Source organism: Apis florea, unplaced genomic scaffold, assembly GCF_048593485.1.
Source record: "Apis florea isolate Af1SG1 unplaced genomic scaffold, ASM4859348v1 contig_3068_pilon, whole genome shotgun sequence".
NCBI classification, from domain to species: domain Eukaryota; kingdom Metazoa; phylum Arthropoda; class Insecta; order Hymenoptera; family Apidae; genus Apis; species Apis florea.
This window is the reverse complement of record NW_028256700.1, coordinates 1,745,488-1,767,284: the sequence shown is the minus strand read 5'-3', so window position 1 is coordinate 1,767,284 and position 21,797 is coordinate 1,745,488. Positions and strand designations below refer to the sequence as shown.

General features: G+C 40.1%; 1 protein-coding gene across 6 annotated transcripts in view; it reads left to right on the top strand.

The window, feature by feature from the left end:
- sick (sickie) overlaps positions 1-21,797 on the top strand; it is a 116,253-nt gene that overhangs the window by 14,317 nt on the left and 80,139 nt on the right. For 5 of the 6 annotated variants that reach the window (XM_086908185.1, XM_086908186.1, XM_086908184.1 and 2 more), the window contains one exon: positions 7,026-7,195. In XM_086908185.1, the coding sequence (XP_086764311.1) occupies positions 7,026-7,195 (170 nt within the window). Of the gene's footprint in view, positions 1-7,025; positions 7,196-10,166; positions 11,495-21,797 lie in introns of those variants that run through there. The other variant, XM_086908188.1, reaches the window with a different exon arrangement.

Sequence of the window (21,797 nt, the reverse complement as noted above, 5' to 3'; positions counted from 1 at the left end):
ACGGTTCGAATAATGTACATTAACCGGAGAAAATTTCATTTTTCAAAAATATATGAAAAAAAATAATTGTCTCGATGCATAACGTATGCATGGTAAAGTTTTTAAATCCTCTTTTTAACAGAATACAAAAGAAATCGATAATTGATCGGTCACATTTCGATAGAGTTAAGAAGCATTTAAATTTTATAACATCTTTAAATGTTATTTTTTTGTAAATTAAACTTAAAATTAAGTAATTACTTCATATTAGAAATTCACAAATGCAATGATTTTTGCACGAGAAGAAGAAACTTTCTTCACCGCCATATTTGATTCGCGAAACTTTGCAAAGTTATATCAAAGTTAATTTTGACGTTTACGCTCATTATCATATTTATTTTCATACGTATTTTTAATCTAGCCATTGATATTTATGGATTAATTTTATATTCGTAACTTTCAATCTTCGAACGGTCGATGCATGCAGTCTTTTCCATTTTATAATTTTCAGTTCCATTGTTTTTTATCTTTATTTAACCGTTTAGGCCCATATCTGTCGGATAACTTATAGGATAGCTTCTTTTCTTGATATCCATTTCTCTGTTTCTAAGTTAATTATCCTAAGATATTTCACTTAAGTGTTCGAATCGCAAACATTTATATATTTATCCATATTTTTATATTACATACATTTTCAACGAAATAACAAATAAAAAGCAGTAACCGCCACAAGCTCAAAACCGGATAAGAAGAAAAAATAATTTCGTTAGCTCTTATTATTCGAACCACTGTTAGGATCGTCAGGAATATTAAATTAAAATTACGTCTTCCTTTCACTTCTCGTGGATAATCGATTTGCTAACCGAATTGAATCGATACGAATCGTATCTTCTTCTGGATACGCTTGGTTGAAAGAAAATATAAATGTTACGTTACACGCGTAACGTCGGATCGAAATTATGATTAGCAGACGTTAAAGTTGCAGGCGTGTGACAGTGACACCTGCGGTTACAATCGCCTCGGAAAAATTAGCTGTAAGAAATTCGATGCCCGGCGCGAGTTTCGCAAGCCTGGTCTCGCGTAACGTAACGTAATCATTGAAATATAATCGTCAAAATCGTGGAAATATAAAAACGAGAAACAGTAAACAACCGCGTAACTACAGTCCTCCGTGCAGATATTGAAAATAATTGGAAAAGTCGGAAGATGGATTATTACTCGTATTAAACGTAACGTTTTAAATTGCAAACGTTAAAAATGTTCAGAACGGAGGCGGCGACGTTGTGGTTAAATAGGTTAGGTTCGCTAGAAATCCCCCTCGAATGCAACTCGCGTGAAATCGCCTGGCAGAGACTTCGAGAAGACTCAACCTGAATTCCAATTCGTTGCTAACTCGTGGACGGAACGAGTATCGCCCCAACGTAATTATCGTCGTCCCTTCGTTCAATCGGTGATTTCAGAAAATTTCGGCAACAAACGTTTCGCGAACGAATATACGGAAGCCAGCACGATTTTAACGAAAAACGAGGAACCGAGACCGTTGTTCCCGCGTTTCTTCTTCCCTTTTTCCCACTTCCTACTCTCACGATGATTATGAAACAAGGTCTGTGTATGTGGTAAGAGCGCGATCTGAAAAAGCACATGGCCCGTGACAAGAAAAGCCAGTCTATATCCGACAGATAAATGCGATGACTGTTTAACACCGAGGAAAGTCCCGAAGGCACGAGCCATCTCTAAAAATAATCGGTCTATCGGCTTCTTCTTCTTCTTCTTCTTCTTCGTGCCACGGGGAATCACGAGATCAAGGGTACGCGTCCCTCCGACTTTATCTCCCATTTATGGAGAGAAATAAAGGATAAGGGATTAGTCGTTCGTTCGACCGTATTCGGATTTTATAAGGTTGCGTACACGATTTTTAGATCGAGATATTTCGAAAGAAATAGCTCTGAAAATCGTCGAGAGTATATATAATCGAGAAATCAAAGAAGAATAAATATTAAAGCGAATCACTTTATCGAGAAGAATATTTATTATGCGCGCCCGAAATTCGAAGAAATTTGTTGGTTATTCTTTCTAAGAACGAATCTCGAGCCTTCGCGTATCGCGACAAAAAATCGGTGGTATGGTTAATCGTGGCTTATGGTTTCTTCCTTCGTTCAATTTTTTGCCAAAACGTACTTCTTCGTTGCGCCTCGATACAACGATATTACTTGTACATACTTGTACATAGAGAAAGAGAAATCTTTGTTATACGTGTCCTCAAACAATAGAGCTATGTAGCGCATAATATGATCAATCGTGGAGAGTATACAAGGCAAGAGGCCATCGTCGTATCGTTAAATTACGTTAAGAGTAGCTCTATTTCATTTCGCCAGACGTTTTCTCGTTCACGACGATTCGTCGCACGATTTAATCGCGTTAACCGGGGTACACTGTGAATCCGGCTGTTCATTGTGTTAACACTTAGGGATCGACGATGCCGTTACACTTAATAAAACACAAAAGATCGTAATTTTAACGCAACACGTACACGTAGAAAATCTATACGAAATAGTATATATTGAGTCGTTCGGAAAGTAATTTCGTTTCTTCGAGCTTCGAAACGAAACCAAGTCGTATGACAAAACAGTCGAATTCGAAAAAAATTTAATCTCGTAGCAATTTTTTTTGTTATTCATCGGTTTCGACTGGTTTTCCAGAACGCATTTTTAATATCGAAAATGTCGGAACGAAATTTTGAAAACTAGTTTTGACACTGGCGACACTGTTAATACACTTTCTCCATAGATTTCGCGTAATTTTTTTCTTGCTTCTTACCTTTTCGATAATAGAAAAGTAAAATATGCTCCTTTTGGTCTCGCATCTTTGTTATCACGCGCGAAAAACACAACCGCACAGAATCGAACGAATGTTTCTTAATAAATAAACCATGAAATACCAACTCTCGAAATATACGACAACGACACGGTTTAGAACGAAGTTGGCTGGATAAACGCTCGACTAGCGACACTCGTGTGAAAAAACGATATTACTTTCCGAACAATACGGTTTAGAACGAAGTTGGCTGAATAAACGTTCGACTAGCGACACTCGTGCGAAAAAACGAAATTACTTTCTGAGCAACACGGTTTAGAACGAAGTTGGCTGGATAAACGTTCGACTAACAACACTCGTGTAAAGAAACGAAATTACTTTTCGAACGATCCAATATATACGTGTATATAAGTTTGAAGGATGGAAAGAGGATGGAAAAAATTAGAATCGGAGCGGGCTATAATAGGTAATAGTGATCAAGTAATAGTGATCCGATCCGGAACCGAGGAGACCTCGAAAGTGACGTGTACCTTTAGGCGATATCAGGCGAGAAGAGAGATCGGCCGAAGGCATAAACGCCTTGTCGGCGCCTGTTCAATATCTGTTGAAATCTCTCTCTCTCTCTGCTCCGGACACCAAATTGAAAATATTGCTTGTGCACGGACCGTGCGAAAAAAAATCCGACCTTTGCACTTTTCATCTTAAATCGCGCGTGTTACGGGACGTGTTATCGTTTAATTATTTGAGGAAACGAGAGAAATTCCGTTCCTATCTTATGTAATGTTCCCAAGAATATTTTGATCAATTCGATCGCGAATTTTATTTTTAAATTTATTGAAAAAGTTAATCTATATATTGAATCTATATATAATGAATTGTTTTTTCAAAATCAAATTCATCGATTGAATATCATAATCGTAAATATATTTTAGTTTAATCCCTTATGTTTTTACATTAACATTGATTGTATTAAATATAATTAATATTGTGATTTAAATTTTTAATTTATAAAAATTATCTTACAATTTTTAAGATATCTAGTTCCTTTATATTTAAATCCATATATTTTTAATACTTGAAATCTTCACATATCGATTATTCAAACCAATTCTCTCAATTTGCTTAATTTTATCTTCTAGATTAATAAATATCTTTGCCAGAACTTTGTTTGAATTTGAATTTATTCGTCAAATTTTTCCTTAATTATCAATCCTTCTAGTTCGTTAACAGTTACAATTTCGACGATTTCGTGGAATCGCGGATCGATAGTGGAGCGAGAGTAGCGATCGTGGGAACGTATCGATCGAAAGCAACGTGGTGGAAAGTGATCTATCCGTGCGACATTTTAACCGTGATCATCATCCGTAACGTTTGATTTTTCCGATGCGCGAGAGAGGCATCTCTATTCCACTCGCGTCCTCCGTGCTCAACGAAAAAAGGAGAGGAGGAAGGGAAAGGGGGAAAAAAAATGAAACGATCTCTCTACGAGGTTCGATTTCTGAAGCGCCGACGACACCGGTTCACGTCGGATATCGGATCTTCCTCCTCGGTTTCTCGCGCGGCTCCTTCGACTTTTGTCTCGTATATTTGCGCGACAACAACCTCGCGAGGGTGTGTCGTTAAAGGCATATTCGAGATATATAACGAGAGAGGAAAGGAAAAACGAAAAAGACGGGTATTTTCACGACACGAGATCTCGTTACACGATGAAATTGTGCACAAATTATCACATTAAAGAATTGATAAAGGTTGATATTCGATATCTTCGTTAATTGACGAATTCTTTAAAATAGATAAAATTTAATAATATAAAAACATACGTAGAAATTAACTATTACGCTAGAAGAGAATTGATAAATTGATATTTGATGAAGATGTTAATTAACGAATTTGAAAAAAAAAAAATATAATAAAATTTATCAAAGTGTTATTTTAATTAAACGAAATAAATATATCGCGAGAGAATGAAAGGAAATTGCGTTACGAGCGGGCGCGTGACGTGGGTTCGACTGCGCACGGGTGATACGCATGAAATTGAAAGTTGAAGGAAGACAGGGTTCGAGCGACGCGAGCGCTTACTTCTTACGCTTCTTCTTTTTTCGTTTCCTTATTGCGCGCGGCGGAGAGGCGAGGACGTTACCATAAGTAGACATCTCTTGCCATCTTTGGCTCTCCCACTCTGTTTCCCCTCCCTCCCTCCTCCTCCTCCGCCCCCTCCGCCCCGCCGCGCGAGCACCGTTTCTGAATTACAAACCTGATTCGATGTACGGCGCCGTTGGCAGCAGGATTCGAGGCAGGACACGTACCCTCTTCTTCGATCTGTTGATCGGATCTAACCGATCAACTCGATTCGGTTAATTGGATACCCATGTGATTCGATGGGAATTTTCACTCGACCTCACCGTTCACCGGTGAACTGATGTCGCAACTCGATTCCCGTACAATATCGTAGAAACTTGGATACATTTAATTAAAAAAAAAAAAAAAAAAAAGAAGAAGTGTGCGCAACTTTTGTTGTTCAAAAGATGTCGAACGGAATAAAAAACGACGTGAAAAGGTATACGGAGAACCGGACGAATTCGGATGAAATGTACGACAAGAACGTTTGTCGAGAATAGAACAACCTGTTGGATGGATCTTCGACCCTTTATTAGGAAGCGCGATGTCTCCCTTAAGAGCGAGATCTTCTTTTTCGCGTAAGTGCACGTTGGAGAGGAACCTGGTCGACGGCGAGGAGGGAGGGTGGGAGGGAGAGAGGAGCGCGTTAAAAAGCGCCATCGCCATTTACGGCTGTCATCTCGTGTGGATAACCTGTGAGTGCTGCACGAGAGCGTTGCACCGTGCCGGCTCGTATCGCGTTTTCACAAAGGTTTTGCGTCAACTTTGACAAAAGCTCGCAATCGCCTCCTCCCCCTCTTCCCCTTCCCTTTTATCGCGTTGCGTCTTATTCCCAGCCGAGATTTCATTTGAAAGCTTGGTCGTTAATGGACTCTGATAAGAGAGTTTCAGGAACGCGCGTTGCTTCGAAACGAGTTTCAACTGCTTGCTCAGCATCGATGTTAACGTTACGATCAATGAATCGTAATCACCTTTTTTTCAATAAACCATATACGTATATATATGTATCGTATCTTTCTCAATTTCGTACTAAATATTCGTTATAAATGTTTATCAGAATTTCTTTTTTTACTTGCACATCAAAAATCGAAAATTAATTTACGCGCGTTTGTCGTAATAAAAGAAGCGGGTGGAACGTAATATCGTGTCGATTTTATGTCGATGCGATGTTTTTCACGGTTTTTCTCCGATCCATTTCTCCTTTGGTCGTCCACTGGCACCCCCATCCCGAGTTGCATATAGCTGGAACGAACGAACACAGAGGCAATCTAGTTGTTACCTACGCGTGGGCACCCAGGGTATTGTCGGATGAGTCATCTCTCTCTACCGTATACCTCTCACCACCACCCCGTGTGCAGCGTGTGCAGTACAGCACGGTTTGTTTTCTGGGTAAAAGCCGGAGCCGCCGTGGCTCTTAAGAACAATGGAAACAAAAGAGGCAGGCCGGCACGCGTGCTAGCACAAGGTAGCCATGGTCACGGCGGTCACGTTTCGTAGAATGTTTTGTCGTATATGTACACCGTATCGCCGAGTCCTTTGTGTACACCTACACCAAGCTCCCGTACCTTCCTCGCGTTGCTTTACCCTCGAAACTATGTATACCGATATGCACCAGTCACCTCGATATGTCCATCGTGTCTTGGATTATTCCAACGAGTACAGGCAACCAGAGACCTCTATTTTCGTTTGATTCGTATCGTAGGTTTGCTTTTTCATTCTATCGTGACTTCTCGCGTCGATCGCGAATAAATTATTCTCTTTCTCTCTGATGATTGTAAATCCAATTAGAGACAGAATGAGAGGAAAAATGAAGGGATAAATAGGTTTCGATTTCATCGAAGAACTTTTCAATTCTACGTTCGACGTTCATTATCATTTTTGTTACGCGTCAAAACTAATATTAGACATTCGGAAGTTTAAAGATTAATTTGAAAGCGCGCTTTGTGCAACGCGAATTCGAGTCATCGATTCCTTAGGCACGTATACCTGGGAGGATCGATTGAAAGTAGAAAAAAAAAAAGAAAATTTTCGATCGATTCTCCTTGATGCGTATACAACGCGTATACATCGGTTCATACCGTGATCGATGACGAGGTTTTACGTGTGTTGCGCAGGTCGAGAACGTGAGCCTGTGCGTAGGAGCGCTCCGAGCTCTTGGGGCGGACGTGGGCTCCGTGAATCCTAGCGAATTGGCTGCAGGATCAACCCTCTGGCCGGTCCTCGCCCTTCTTTTCGCCCTCTCACGATACAAGCAGAGAGCCAAACAACTTCAAGACATGCCTAGGTAAGTTCGAGTACAGGTTTCTTCTTATCGACGATTGATTATACAAAAAGCACCAGCAAGGTCGAGCCTACTGTCGGTAAGTTAGCTCATCTGTACTAACAGCGGATAATTTTTATATTATATCGATAGAGGATAAATTTTATCACAAATTGCATTATTAGATAAAAAGAAAACAACGCTTTATTATTATTTTTTTTTTTTAAGATAAAATAACTTATTTCGTATGAAAAACATAATAATTTGGAAAAATTTGCTTAAAAATTGGAAACATAATAACTTTAGTATTCGGATATCCGTTTCGTATAAATATTGTAAAGATATTTGCATTGGAGAAAAAAATCTCGTGTTACGATATCGTTTAACATTTATTCAATAACGAGCAACATTATCGAATGAACATTCGATATCGTCATCATTTTTATTTCCGAATTTATCAATCGTGCGTCGTAATGATTAAAAGTCTGAGTTTCAAATAAATTATCAAAAGTTACCGTAAAATTTTTACTTAAATCTGATCGTATTTTTATTCTTCGTATCGTTCGAATCGACATCGACATCCCGTCGGACGAACGATCCGACGACGTGCTCATTAACGTTCCTGTTAATTATGCTCTACGAGTTCACACGAGTAAACGACTGAATTTGCGCTATATACGTGAATTACCGTATTTCCGTGTAGGAAGGAGCTGAAACCGCGAGTTGAAACTTCAAATATATTTTAATTACTCCTGCACGGTCCGCGATTAATTACTCTCGTGTCTCGTGAACACTAAGGAGTTCAACCGACTTGGCGTTTTTCTTAATCCGTATTTCCCGTAAGCCACGACTGTCAAGGTCGTTATTTTTAAACCTACACGCAATCCTACGCGAAAGAGTTTCGTGGAAGTCGTGCTCTTTACAAAATGAACGAGACGATATTAATCTTCGTTTTAAACGTCTACTTACTTACATTATACACGACTATTTATTTTAATATTTTTCAGAATTGTATGCGAACGAGTTGAAACGACGATTTAATAAGTTAATCAGAAACAGTTTTAATGGGAAAGAATTTTTTGTTTTTCTCCGTATTCGCAAAAGCTAACGTAACGAGCGTTAAAACGAATTAATAAAAAAATTATAACGATACGAGTGAAATAGAAAAAGGGATCCCAAAGGGAAATTCGTGACGAGTGGAATTCAAGGTTCGTCGTCTAATGGACCGTGTAACGATTCTTCGGTGGAACGGAGAAACATAAACCGTCGGAACCTTTAGGAACGCTCGGCATTAACATATTAACAATGCTCCATTATGTCCACGACTGAGTGTAGACCCGTAGTCGTTGCGTTACGTTCGCCACACAATATAACCGCACGTACACATCGAAACTCCCTCTTCAACACAATTCAGGCAACGTGGGTGTATTATGGTTCTGGTCTGTATAACGAGAATATAACGGGTAACCTCAAAATACTCTTCAATATTTTCCAACGTATAAATCATCAATACTGGATTTTAAATAAGAATCATCATATCTTTTCCGGATTTGATACACGTGATATTACGTATATATGAATTTTTTCTAAAAAAAAAAAAAAAAAAAAAGGCAAAAACGCGATATCATTCTCTTATTTCGCATATCTTTGATAAGAGGTTTTATGAAACACGATAATACGTAGTTTATTTATATGCATTTTAAACGAACGAAGCAAGTTGAAAAGATAAATATCAAGTCATTCAAGAAGCTTTATACGCGTGCATTCTAGTTTATTGACTTTTAACCTTCATCTCGTATGTCAATTTCACGCACTCTAATAAATCGAAAAACATGTCATACATACCGCCATGATGGATATGAATAATTTTGTGTATGAAAAATTTCTATTTGCACGTGTAGTTTCGAAAATAAAAAATTTCGTAACGGATAAAATAATTAAATAATTAAAATATAACTAAACATAGACGATAATTCAACGAACAAACTTTTCAAATTTAAATATATTTGTATCAAATTAATCGAATCATATAGAATTTACCAGCTTTGTACGATGTATGTAAACAGTATTCAATTGTTCCACGAGAGATATACTAAATTACCATTAGTAACTTCCATGAATCCATTAATGCGTATATGTATATATATATCGTTTGAATTGCCAATTAAGTAGATTTTTCGAACCACTCTGTAGAAAATTGTCGTTTACACGATTTGTATACACGCTTATATACAAATAGAAAATACACACTCTGAACTCTTTGCGTACGAGACTCATACGGGCGTACACAGAATGTATTGTTGCGTCTCGACACAATACTTCGTACGTGCACGTGCTGAAGGTATGCACGCATAAAAATGATTTAAAAATCTACAATAGTAAACGCTCGTCAGAGATTGGCTGGCTCTTATGGAAGGCCAACGATATCATTGGTCGGTTGGTGTAGTGGGGAAATTGACGGAGGCAGTAGGTACTAACGTACGGGAGATGAGATGGAGAGAGAGACGGAGAAAGATAGATAAACGATGAAAAGAGAAGAACGGAGAAGAGAGTAAACGGGATTGGGAGATTCGAGGGCAAAGAACGAACAGGACTCTATGGGGGTGTACACGAACAGACGAGAAGGGATGAATCTGGGGTTTAATATCGAGAAGAACAGAGATGGTGGAAAGATGAACGAGAGAAAGGGATGACGGTATGAGAAGTAGAGGGCGCGAGTAGCGAAATACGTTGCGAGAACGAAGGGAAAACGGATAGATAGGAATATTGCGAGATGAAACGTACAGCAGAGACTCTGTTAAAGGGAAGGTATATCGTATCTACATGGGGATTCGAAAGAGAGGAAAAAAAAGAAAGAGCGAATGCGTGTGCTGAGGTAACAAGGAGTGAGGAAGAGGATCGGGGAAGAGTAAGAGAGAAAGAGAGGGAGTGATGGGGATTGTGAATAGTGGGGGCACGAGCGAGGGAGGGAGAGAGCAAAAGAGAGAAGCCACGTGCTATGGGAACAGGAATGGTTCTCTCTCGGCGGGCCTCAGTTTGAAACGGGCCATCAACGATGCCTACACACCATGGCCGTAGTATGACCGTGGAACAGCTCGCCATAAGGCATCGTTTCCTCGGTGGATGTGCAGTGTAGTGAAAAAGGCTTCGCTCTCGACAACTGCTATTTACAATTCCTGTTTTTGTTCGTGAAATATACGAATCGAGAACTGGTTCCTAAAGACAAAGATCGAAAATATGCTTTCTTCGAAAACGATCCGTAAATCGATCCGTTTCCAAAATCTTGCGTTATTTTATGCGCCAAGATTCACTCGCAGTTCTCGTGGTTGGATCGAAACGACAAAATCAACGATTCGATGATCGATTGGTAACGGATTGATAATCGAGAAGAAATGATATCGCTTTTTGACAAAGTTTCAATAGAATATATGGTTGCACTCACAATGATTTTCTGGATTATTCTTTGGTCGTTGATTTGAAATGTTCAATATTCGTTTTATAAATGGTTCGAATCGAAAGATAAAAATCAGTGAATATGATGCTATACCGACTATCGTACACAAGTTCGAGTATAGTAAATTATAACTTATGGTGTGATTCGTTACGTGAAAAATGATTTTACGAATGAAAGCAATTATAAGATACAAATGCAAATAAAATCACGACAATCGTTTATAAGCGATCGAGTGCATGGTGATGATCGATTCGCACGAACGCTTCTAATTACAGGAAATGGAGGTGTAACGTGAAAATATAACGAACGGATTTGCAATACGATACAAAGGAAACGAATCATATCATCGTCAGTTTGTACATTTTATAATAGTATAACGGTTTTATAAGGAATTCTCTCGTGTTTAAATTAATCGCGTGTTTTTCTCATGTACACATATACACAAAACATATCAAGAAAGATCAAAACTATAAATGTATCATCGCGAGCGATATGAAACAACGAAGCGAGTGAATCACAACCGTGGTTCCAATTACGTTTTTTTCACCGTGTCGATCGATCAAGACACGCGACGGAGAATCTGACGAAGAACAACAGGAACGAATATTCGTTTTCTGACACAAGTTGAAACGTTGCCGAAGGCTGTTTCATTTATTTGTTTATTTACCAACGCGAACGCGTCTACCGGTTGATTCATCGAGACACTTTTGACCGTCAGAAGTGTCAGTGCACGCCACTTGAAGTGATACTATTTCGGATCGTTCGCGGAGTAGCTAACCTCGAAATTGGTGGAAAATGGGAAACAGCGGAAGTAGTGGTGGGGCCAACAGGAAGGCTCGCAGCTTGCCAAATTCACCGGAAGCGCACAGGTATCGTTCACGATTCAATTTCAGTTTCTCGGCCTTTTCGCGTCCTTCTCCTCGGCCAAGTGAAAACCGGTTATTTCGTTTGCAAATCTTCGAATCTTTCTCTACGCGGTTGCCATTAATTTTTCACCGTGAATTCCCGAGCCGGTCGGATGAGAAACAAAACGTTCAGCGATGCATCTCTTAAACATCTCGATTCGTCGTTTCGCGCACGTTTTAACGCACGATGTTTCCTCTCGATCGACTTCGAATCAAACTTTGTTCGCGGAATTCAACTTTCACGGCGAGCATTTTGTTCGAAGCGTAGTTGTTCTGCGTTCTCCCGGATTTCACGATCTTCGCACCGCAGAAACCTATGCAATGTTTTGTCTTGTGGTTTCAACTTCAAAGTACGGGCTTTTGTACGAGCGATATTTATTACAGTATCGGGAAGCATCGTTGTAGAACTTGAGTTTAGACTCGGTTTAGACGATGAATTGTAAAAAAAAAAAAAAAAAGTGAGGAGCGTGTATAATTACAGGACGCGAATGAATAAGACGTGCTCGGTCACGATCTATATTGAGAAGGAAAAAATTCAAAACCAGATCCCCTCCTCCTCCCCCTCGCCTCGTGGCTCCGACTGGGCATCGCCAAGGGGCCCCGAAGACCGGTTAGGCCTTGAGTACAGGTCGCACCTCGACACCTTCTGCACTCGAACCTCTCCGACGCGAACACGCGATTCGATGAGAACATTCTGTCACGCATCTTTCGAGTCGTCGGGCGTCGGGCGTCGATACATCCGTGCAAAAAAACTCTCTCACTTTTTTACCTCTTAGCGGACGGCGCGACATTTTTACCGACCGAAATCGTCTCCTTACTTTCGATACGTAAGATGGAAGAGTGTATTTTCCATTCTAATTATCGCGATAGCCGTAAAAAATTTCTCGAACGTGAACGTATCCTCGTATTAAGAAAATTTATTATCTCTTAAACGAGAATTTTCTTCTTCTGCACGGATGTGGGATCGTATTAACCGCCACGTTATGATTCTTCCTAACGCGTTTTACTTCCCTTTAGAAGGCTGTGCGTTGCGGCCCAAGATTTATAAAAGGATATTCGGAGAAAAAACTTAATCGTAACTTTTTCGAAAGCTTATTTTTTTAAGCAATTTTTTTTTTCTTTTCGTAACGAATGACCACGTCGCACAACAAATTATATACACCGACGATAACGCTTCCTTATCTATTCGTAATGATGCTCGCGCGACTGTTTGCGAATACGAAATACGAGAAATAATAATATCATAGAAAAATTCGCTGAAAAGAATACTTTTGAAGAATTCGAGATCAAAAGAATTGGTGGATAACGCTTCTAACAATTTTTAGGCCCGACCCCACGCACCCGGCTATTCGATCGACGAAAAGCAGAAGTTTCCTTTTAAAGGGCGAAAGGCGGTACAATAGACAATATTGTATACATTTACCATTATTTTTGCCGAATGATGAAGCGAGCGATATCGCGCGCACAATGAAAATGAAGGGAAGAAGAGAAAAAATCCGTTTTGCGAAATTTCTGCGGTAAACGAAGCCTCGGCTGTTTCCGTGGGAGAACCGGTCTGTTGGCACGACGCCTTTCGAATGAACCTCACCCGAGGCGCGGATCGCCTCGATTTCTGCGCGATTCAAATCGTGCGTCAAACTCGTATTAAATGCCCGCCTTTGTTCCGCACTCGGTCGAGTTTCGTGCACGTCGCGTTTCGTAACATCCCCGCGATAACACCGATACAATGCCATCCTACAAACTCTCGTCTCTCATTTTTTCCACGTCCATTTTCCCTTTTCGCTGCGAAACGGATAAAAGCGCGGAAAGGAGAAAGACGCCGTGGCGTTTCGTTAGGCCAAGTAAGTTGGAGTCAGAGTATGTTTTAGAAGGTGGATCAATAAGATTGTATAAATTAATTGTATACAAAGAAAGTGACGGACCGCCGTTCATATACTTGTTCATACTTTTTTCGTATATGGTGAATACGAGAAAAACGAAAGGAGTTGGAAGGAGTAGGGTGGAGGAGGAAGGAGTGGGGGAAGGCTAGGAAAGGGTGGGGAGAAAAAAGTCGAGCGGTTGTTCACGAAGCACGTGGCCACGATTCTAAAGAGATACTTTCTCTTTCTCCCTCGTTTCCTCCTTTTTCAACGTGTTACGCCCGCCGTAAGTCGACCCGTTTGATTTATTATTCGCGACTCGTGCGATTATTTCGCGCGGGGCCATCATTTTCTCCCTTTCGTTTCGTCCTCCTCGTGCTCGTCTCCCTTTCCCTTCGTTCGCTTTCGAGCGAAAATTCTCTTTATTTAGCGAACGAGTTCAAAGACATTGGAGAGAGGGCGAGAGCTCGTGTTTTCCTCGATGTGAATGGTCGCAGAAATAGATTCTCGAGTACGTTCCCGCTTCTGTTAGAGGCGATCGCCTGGCCAAAGTGCGCAAGTTGGACGCATTGAGAGGATCGATCGTCGAAATCGACCCTTCCCTTTGTATCCACCGGTCATTCAGCATCCTGCGTTTCGATTGCCTGCGCCGCTATTCTCCACAGACGGTAATTAAAATAATAACAGTTTTCGTTGGCCAAGTAAAATTTAAATGTCCGATAATATTCTTCTCGGATCGTTATATAATAATTGTAATAAAGTTTAATCAGGATCCCGATCGATTGAAATTCAATTTTCATTTTCAATCGGATGGCACGTTTTAATTAATCTCGTTTTAATTGCAACGATCGAGTAAGTTTATTTCGAATTGTAAAAAGCGAATTGAATAGAAAGATTATCGAGGCGCAAATTTTCAAACGAATTGAGAGAAAATCTTCTTCTTTTAAATGATCTAAACCGTGTAAATTTCCTATTTATGTATAATGAAAATAGGCAACGTGTCGACAACGTGTACACATACACGCGTGTCATCAAACAACTTTTACACAAACTGTTCAATTACTTTAATGTATTCTCTCCCGTAGCGCAAGCACTCGAGGGAAAGTCACTTCCCTCGGCTGGTAAAACGTGCCTTCCCGAATGTCATAATTAAGTGTAACCTTTCGACGGCCTCTTGTCGCGAACAAAGAGGAGGAGGGGCGTTCGATCGTGGCTCGTGCCGTGAGAAACTTGGATCCTGGACAACTCGATGGACATTTTTTTTTTTTTTTTTTTTCTCTTTCTTTAATCGCTCGATTCGAATCGAGGCAAGACGATTTTACTCCGAGATCTCCCGAAAGATATATCGGGAGACGTTAGTCATGGAGAGAGGAGAGCCGGCCATGCCCAATAAACGTTTGTCCCGCGTCCTTGCGTTTCTGAAGGCGAGGAATAATAATAATAATAATAATAATAATAATAATAGTGTCATCCGCCATTGGAGTCGTCGCCCTTCCTGGTACAACACCGTCCTTTTTTCCCCCCCCGTCTAAATTTATCTCTGGAACGAGCGTGCAACCGCACAACTTTCTCCTCGCCTCTCCTTCAACCACTCGAGAATCGCTGTTGCGATTCTCCTACGATCAATTATCGCGCCACGTTCGAATTATCGCGAAATATCTCCTCTTTGAATAACCTGTTAACCCATCCTGGAAACGAAAATGTTGTTGTTTATGTGTCATTATTATTCGTCGTGTTAATAATTTTATTCTACGAGTTCTTATCCGATATTCTTTCTCTCTTGTCTTCTTGTCAAGCGCAACAAAGAGGAACACGCGAGACCCGTTATGAAGATCGATGTCGGCACGAAAATAACTCGATTTGGCTCGTGTCCACGGATGACACACGGGCACCGCACAATATCTCTCTGATACCGCGAATGAATTAGCGATTCGCGGCAAGTATTCGAGCGAAACGCGATCATTCTTCGATACATTCGTCAGCGTGAGAAGCGTTGTTCTAATCTTCTAATCGTTCGACGAGGACGATCTTTTATTTGTCGTGTTTATTTTCATCGGATTTCGTGTGGATTTTCGAGTCGATAAAATTGTTTTGGTCGAAGGAATTGGAATATTTATTTTTCTTAAGAAAAATGGCGGGTGGAGCATTCCACCTCCGCCCCGTGGAATTTCCACGCGCAATACAATTTGCATTCGTACAATTTATTAGTTTGGCGTATCGGTTGGGGAAAAATCAGTGGCGTGTACGCTTTCACCGTCGTTGCAGACTGGTCTTCAAAAGAACTGGCTAACAGTGCAATTACTCCGGGTGCCGTGGATAAATTACCAGATTCATTCACGCGAAATATTTATGCGAGTTGGCCCGAGCTAAAACAGTTTCTACGTCCAATTTTCATTTTTTCTCTTTGCGTTTGTTATCGTTGTTAAGAAATAATAATGATAATAATAATAATAATAATAATAATCGAGTCAGTCGTTGTGCAAAAATACGTCGTTCGAACTATTTCTCATTTTCATATCAAGAAGTTTTTCACGAAGAAAATTTCACGGAGAGACAGAGGGCGGTATAGTCAGTGATACAGGCAGTGATGAAAATTTAATAAAGTTAAAGTTACTTTAATATTTTTAATTGTTCAAAATTCTAACGGGTAATTGTTTAAAGTAACAATTTTTCGAGGTTTTTAGCCTTAATTACTTTTTCAATTATATGATTAATTATCTTTGTCTATTGGGAAAAAATTTCATAAAAATTAACGAGCAATATTCGTCATACAATCTATTAAAAAGCGATTTGCTTTAAATGTCGTAAAATGATAATTAAATTGCATTAAATCTGTCCAACGGTGATGGGGAAAATTTCATAGTTGAAGCTACTTCGATAATTTATCGTTCAAAATAATAGGCGGAAATAACTGTAGTGTCAAACGGTATGAGATTATACGAGAAGCGGGTCAATTATAACAGCTACGAATAAATGTTATTCGAGCAACAAGTGATTAACCAGCTACTTTTTCAACGTGTTAACAACTCTGGTTAATTAGCTTTGTCGAGTACGAAAAAATTTCATAAAAATTAATAAGCAATATTCGTCATATAACCTATTAAAAAGTGAGTTTGCTTCAAATATCATCATTGTACAACAGCGATGAGCAAAATTTATATAATAATTATTTCGATAATTTATCGTTCGAAACACAATAATCGCGAATAATCGTAGTATCAAACAATGTGAGGTTATACGAAAAACGGGTCAATTACGAATAAACGTTATTCGAGGCTTTCAATCAGCTACTTTTTCAACGTGTTAACAACTCTGGTTAATTAGCTTTGTCGAGTACGAAAAAATTTCATAAAAATTAATAAGCAATATTCGTCATATAACCTATTAAAAAGTGATTTGCTTCAAATATCATCATTATCCAATAACGACGAGCAAAATTTAATAGTTACTTCGATAATTTATCGTTCAAAACGTGATAATAATCGAATAACTGTAGTGTCAAACAATGTGAGGTTATAAGCGAATCAACTGTAACTACGAATAAACGTTATTCGAGCCTTTCAACCAGTTACTTTTTCCACGTGTTAACAATCCAACTCTGATTAATTATTAAAAAGTGATTTGCTTCAAATATCATCCATTTGTCCAACAGTGATGGGCAAAATTTAATGGTTACTTCGGTTCAAAACATAACAATAATAATAATAACCGTAGCGCCAAACAATGTGAGGTTATATCAAAAATGGATCAACTACGAATAAACGTTATTCCAGCATTTTAACAAGTAATCGTCTAACGTAACTTTATTCGATTTTTTTCAACGTTGAGTTACAACTTTTCAACGCGTTAATAACCGAACGTCTGGTTAGTAGGGAATTGGAAGAAACGCGGGATCGGTTGGCCGAGCCTCGTTTAGCTATATAGCGGTTATCCGCGCGCGAGATGCACAAGTATGCGCATAAACGGACGCGTTCGATATAGTTAACGCGCAGGTTTAGCGGGTGGGGGAAGCTGGTAACGGCACTTGTGCTCAACCGTGTGCACCACGGGGTTAGGTAAAAGGTAGAGATGCCTATCGACGCCACGCCACCCGGCGACATTCCTTCTAATTGCTTCGAAACTAGCGGCTTCGATCCGCGCCGATTTTTTTCTCCCCCTCGATCGTCCGGCCAATTAGATCTAGCCACGAAGACACGCGATCCGGGTCCCGAGGTGGGGTCGCGCGCCGCGTCTCGTTCGCGCTTTCACGAACTACTACTCGCCTCACGACTCGGCTACGCCTCTCCAGACGATCCTTCTCGTCTCGTTCGGGTAAAACCGTAATTTTACGCGTTACTCCACCGTCCAACTCTGTTATTTATCGCCGTTAACGAGCTAACGATTTCTTTTTCCTTTACGAGCTCCCAACCATAACCTCGCTCTACTCGATCTCCATGGATTACTCCTTGAAACGATGCCTTCCTTGCCTAAGACAATCTTTCTCGCGATCTCTTTTTTTTCTTTTCGATAAAACGATTTCGAAATTAGCTTCATTTTTTTTTTTTATCCTTCGGATTCGAATCGAGATAGGATCTTTGAACGTCGTTTTTTTTTTCTTTCTTTTTTTTTTTTTCGAAACGTGTCTTTCGACGAACGATTTCACGAAATCTAGCCGAGGTTGTTACGTACGGGAGCGATCTCGTTAGCGGGAAACGGTGATTTTATGTAGAACGCGGAACTCGTATTAACTCATTCGTCCGTAGAACGCTATCGTTACCGTCATTACGATACCGTTATCATCAGTTGGGTCATTGTTGTAATATTATCTGGGACGAAAATATTTTTTTCTTTTTCTGTGCATCCTTTTTGCCGCTCAATGAATCGATACGATCACGGTTCTAATATTCTAAATACGTCTATTCCTAATACTCATAACGAGGAGAAGATTCGAGAAGTGCTCGCATCGTATTCGTCGTCGTGATAGCTTTCGGAAAGCGTGCGGTCGAAATGGCAGGGACGAGAGATCGGGTATCGATCCTCGAGGGATCCTCCCAACGGATATGGAAACCAGAGGCTTGAGTAATTAACAGAATCTCCTTCCCCTTTGCCGTGCATATACCTGCATGCCTGTGTCTGTCTGCTGCATTAATTGTCTCTCCGTACGACGTGTCCACGATCACGGGTGCACGCGACACGATCAAGACACGCGTGTGTTCGTAACTGAACACGCGTTTTGCATATGAAATTCTTGCAACGTGATCCATCATTCGGGTTAATAACGCTGGTACAACTAGAAGACCGATACATCGATTCGATAACAAGTTTTATAATTAATAGCTTTCGTTTAACCGTGCTGATGATTCACCCGTATTATATCGTATTTCGAAACGATATACATACATTTCCAACATTGCTATCGTCTCGTTCGAGAATTTTATTTAAATTTAATGAGGGTGATGATAATAAAATCGTGGGGATGAGAAGATTTTTAAAAGATTCCGATCAAGCTCGAGTCCCTGCCGCGTTAAATTTGGCCGTGAAACTCGATTTTAAGCCCTCTTAGGGAGCGGTATTCTATCTCGTTAAGTTTACGACATTGAGCCGCGAAACGGGATCCCGCAAAAAGGATGGTTACTTTACAAGCGTAAGCTTAGAACTTTCACACCCTTAACGTCTCATCCTCGATGTTCAAAGCTTAATAATATCTTCGATAGCGTGCAACCATTCGAAGAAACACCTCTTGCCTACGAACGAGGGACAAAGGCGTCGTAAAGATGGTGTTTACAGTCAAAGCACGTCATATCTTGCCATATTAATATGTCGGCTGGTTGCAGCCAAGTCGACAGAAATTGCAAAACGTGATACCGATGGCGCTGCTGTTCCCAACACCGACCGCCGGGGACATTAATTCCTGATATTACCCTCGTAAATATCGCCGAAACGTTCTCTACTGGCACCTTTCTTCCTAAGATTGAAACGCTTTTTTCTTTCGCGCGACGTCAATGTATCGTCGCAGGAAAAAACATTTCAATTTTTTTCCGTTTTTTCTTTTCCTTTTTTTTTTCCTATCCTACGATCTATTACCATCGATATATCACCACGACTCGACTCGTTCTCGCACGCCGCTGCGTGAACGAACGAATCGACGAAGGAGAAAAGCTCGTAAATTTTTATGGACCGCCATTTCTCTTCCACGGTATTACGGATTACTTGGAAAAAAAAAAAAAAAAAAAAAACCATTCTTAGGTGAAACGATATTTTCCTCCGAACTACTAAATTTGAAAAATATCCGTTCGAACGAATCTCTAATTGCGAAAAGAAAAAAAAAAAAAAAAATTTCGCGTCGTATTCGTTAAATAATAATTACGACGGTGAAGAGAAAATAAAGAATTTAATTTATATACCTACTCGGACAAGTAGTAGGTACATATAAAGACCGGTAAATAAATTTCTTTGGAAAATTTTTACGCGAAATGAAAGGTGTAATTATTCTTTCCTACGGAGAGGTAGTAGACACCATTAACTCTAGTACAGGAGTAAGTATTTTAAACACCGCGGAAAATATAAGCCTTAGTATCTTATTCTCTTCGAACGAATAGCGAAACGAGAGAAAAATAAATTTCGCGTCAGCGGATAAAAATAGAGAGATAAAGATTACATATTATATACTTTAAAAATAGCAAAAAGAAGCAAGAAATTTATTCTCGTTCTTCATCTCGTTCCTTTCCTTTTTCTACTTTCTTCTTCTTCGTGCTCGTGCACGGTTAAACCGAGCAAAACTATCTAATTCGATGTATTAAAAATAAAACGTACGATTCCTCCGTACTCTACCTTATCTACCGTGTGGGTAGATGATTCGTTTTTAAAAGAGAATAACCGGTCTTGTATCAATTCTTACGATCAATATCGTCCAGTCGACACGAGTCTCGTATCCTCGTACATCGTAAGGGAGACACGGGGATGCGCGTTGCTTATCGGCCCGCTTACAGTTCGCCTCCAATAAACGTCCCACCGTTCTTTACGCGTTATAATGCGCGTATAACCACCGCACCGCATTGAAAATTTTTATTCGAGTCGTAAAAGGAGGTCAGCCCATTAACGCGTCTTGTTCCTACCTTGTTTTACCTTTAGGCTTGAAAATAATCAAGGGGGGGACTTGTAACACACGTGCATATGAATATTCATATCGATTCGAACGTAAATAATAATTAGCATTTCACTTATCAAGATTTATAAAGCGTTAAAAATCGTTTTTTTACTCCTCGTTTTATTTGAAACGAGTGTTTCGAGGGAAAAAGAAACGGGAATAGATATTCCTGTGTATCCCCTGACGTGTTTCGATCGAAACATCCCAAAACGAGAATAATTCTCTTAGCCTTGGTCGTTTCTGGGAAAACGGTGCTTTCATTGGTTGATTCATCGACAAAAGTATCCAGATACGCGAACGACGTCATCGTTCGAGCCAAATATTTACCATTCTTCGGTCACGCGACACGCGGTTAGGATTGTTAGGGAAACTTGGTTAGATTTCACACGAGTTATCTCGCATTTCTTCGTTTCACGAGCGCGTCTCATGGGTTTTACCCTTGGCCACGTCGTTCCGTCTTATTTTCATTCCCACGAGCAGATTTATTCGTCGTAAAATCTATCGCTCTCTTTCTATCGTTTAATTTGAAACGGACAATTCTTTTTTTTTTTTTTTTTTTTTTTTACGACTTTTTTACAACTTTTTTACAACTCCTCCTAAAATGTTAATGCGTTTTTCTAAAACTTTCTACGCAATTTTTTCTCCGCGAATCGCGTCGAGAAAAGAAACGATGAAACGATGTAACTCGAGATATTTCTCGATTATTAAAAATCATATTCAAATCGACGAAAGTCAATTGGGGGGGGGGGGGGGGACCGATTTCGTTTCGCAACGAGAAGGAAAATTACAAAGAGAAAAAAGTGGAATTCGCGTCGAAGGGAATCGCTCGAAACGACCACCAACGAGACTCCCTCTCCTCGTGTTTTCTTTGGCCCGCGCGTTAACGCCCTCGTCCAGTTTCCTTCCTCTTTTATTTCTCTCGCGTTCCCCCCCCCCTCCCCCCGCTCTTTTTTCTTTCGCCGGAGCACGCGATTTTGCCACGCTTGCCGAAACTACACAACGGATTCGTTTCCATCATCGCACTTTGACGAGTGTGCTGCTAATCGCTTCACACACACACACACACACACACACACACACACACACACACACACACACACACACGCACGCACACGCACACACACACACACACACACACACACACACACACACACACACACACACACACACACACACACACACACACACACAGAGAGAGAGAGAGAGAGAGAGAGAGAGAGAGAGAGAGAGAGAGAGAGAGAGAGAGAGAGAGAGAGAGAGAGAGAGAGAATGATTACTGGAT